This window comes from Rhinopithecus bieti, unplaced genomic scaffold (assembly GCF_001698545.2).
Source record: "Rhinopithecus bieti isolate Rb0 unplaced genomic scaffold, ASM169854v2 scaffold_47995, whole genome shotgun sequence".
Classification (NCBI taxonomy): Eukaryota; Metazoa; Chordata; class Mammalia; order Primates; family Cercopithecidae; genus Rhinopithecus; species Rhinopithecus bieti.
This window is the reverse complement of record NW_016819498.1, coordinates 17,355-19,592: the sequence shown is the minus strand read 5'-3', so window position 1 is coordinate 19,592 and position 2,238 is coordinate 17,355. Positions and strand designations below refer to the sequence as shown.

General features: G+C 37.8%; 1 protein-coding gene across 11 annotated transcripts in view; it reads left to right on the top strand.

Annotated features, from left to right (window-relative positions):
* Positions 1 to 1,823, top strand: part of LOC108519782 (probable G-protein coupled receptor 75) — a 211,715-nt gene extending 209,892 nt beyond the window's left edge. For all 11 annotated transcript variants that reach the window (XM_017859020.1, XM_017859024.1, XM_017859023.1 and 8 more), the window contains one exon: positions 1,144 to 1,823. In XM_017859020.1, the coding sequence (XP_017714509.1) occupies positions 1,144 to 1,331 (188 nt within the window). In that variant the 3' untranslated portion in view covers positions 1,332 to 1,823. The remainder of the gene's footprint in view (positions 1 to 1,143) is intronic.
* The last annotated feature ends 415 nt before the right edge of the window (positions 1,824 to 2,238 follow it).

Sequence of the window (2,238 nt, the reverse complement as noted above, 5' to 3'; positions counted from 1 at the left end):
TTTTTTTTTTTTTTGAGACGCATTTTGCTCTTGTTGCCCAGGCTGGAGTGCAATGATGTGATCTCGGCTCACTGCAACCTCCGCCTTCCAGGTTCAAGTGATTCTTTTGCCTCAGCCTCCCTAGTAGTTGCTATTACAGGCATGTGCCACCATGCCGAGCTAATTTTGTATTTTTAGTAGAGACGGTGTTTCACCATGTTGGTCAGGCTGGTTTTGAACTCCTGACGTCAGGTGATCTGCCCGCCTCAGCCTCCCAAAATACTGGGATTACAGGCGTGAGCCATCACGCCTGGCCTACCCAAAGTATTAGGATTACAGGCGTGAGCCAACATGCCTGGCCTGTCATACAGTTCTTAATTATGTGCACGTGGATTGTCCTTTAATTGGTAATTAGCTTTTGGCTGCATTGCCTTGCAGATACACACACACACACACACACACACACACACACACACACACGCTTTGGGTTCAGATAGATCTGAGTTTGAATCCTGGCTCTGCTTCTTACTAGCTCTGGGACTTCGGAAAGTTGTTTTTTTAAATCTCTACAATAGCCTGATAATATATACCTCATGAAGTTAATGAAGATAAAAAGAGAGTTTGAGTGAAGTACTTGGGCTTATGGCATAGAAGGCACTCAGTAAATACTTCCCTTTCTCTCAGAGCCAATTAAAAATTTTCATTCTGTGTTATGGATAAAAAGGAAAACTTGTAAGCTGTACATCTATTCACTTGATGTGATAGGTCTGGAAACCATTTGTAATGAAATAGATTAAGAGAAAGGTAGCATTTGCTACTGTGAGCTTCTACCATTTCTAAAGTTGGTTCATCCATTTCTTAAGTGCAGTTATTGACAGATCTTTAGAATTTGAGCATTTAGTGTTTGCGGCCCTGGATACTGACTTTAAATGTGTGGCCAACAACCGAAGGGAGAGGAGCTAGTTGAAGGCTGTGGAAAAGAATAAATAAGGTTTATTGTGGTCATACTGACTCAAAGTAGTCTTCTTTCAAAGTAATTCTAAGCAATATATCACTTTTATTACAAAGAGTTGGGAAAAAGAAAAAAAAAATGAATTTCCCTTAATGTACTATTACATCTTTCTGTTTAAAAAAAGTTTCACCTTGCTTTTTTTGTTTCTCCAGCCACTATTCCATCCCTGACCCATCTTTGTCGTTTGGAAATTCGGTCCAGTCTAAAATCGGAACGTCTACGGTCTGACAGTTATATTAGTGAGTTGCCACTTCCCAGAAGCCTACATAATTATTTGCTCTATGAAGATGTTCTGAGGATGTATGAGATTCCGGAACTGGCAGCTATTCAAGATGGATAAATCAGTGAAACTACTTAACACAGCTCATTTTTTTCTCTGAAAACCATCGAGACAAAAGAGCCATGGAGTACAAGTTTTATGATTTTATAGTCAAAAAATGATTATTGTTTGTGAGATAGGTTAGGTTTTGGGGGGCTAGTAGTTTAATGTGAATGTTTATGTTTACAACTAGCCTTCCCAGTTTAAAGAAAAAAAAAAAAGGAAACCTCACTTATATTACTTTATTGCAGCTTCATCACCAGTACATTATATGTTGTAATATTTATTTACCTGACCATTTTCTGCTTTATTTTGCTAATAAACTGTGATGTTGCTTCTAGTGCTAAACATGGCATATTTCCACCTATGATTCATGTTTACCTGGTGCTAGGAGCTCAGAATGGAATGCATAAAGCTTCACTGGAAGTGTATAAAACTGTGGTGTAGAATCTGTTGTTATTATTTTACTTAGACTGGAAGATGTCTTATGTTTATTAAAGAACACGTTTTCCTGTTTTATCGCAGTTCATTTCAACTCCTAATTAAATCGCTTTTTTTTTTTTTTTTTTTTTTTTGAGATGGAGTCTTGCTTTGTCACCCAGACTGGAATGCAGTGGCACAATCTTGGCTCACTGCAACCTCTGACCCAGGGTAATTCCGTCACTTTTATGAAGAATTGATACTCATTGCCTTTTCACATGTAAACTCACAGGAAAAAATTATTTTAAAAGAATATAGAAAATCAACCATATTGCTGGGTTTTCCCTTCCAGTTTCTTTTATTGTTTGACAAAACAAAAAACAACAACAGTCAACCCACCCAATCTGCAAAGGCAATCTGCAAAGGCAAGAACAGCCCTAAACTCAAAGACATGCTCAGTTGGGAAAAAAAATTGGTTTCAGTTTTGAGATAAATGAGCATGTTAGCA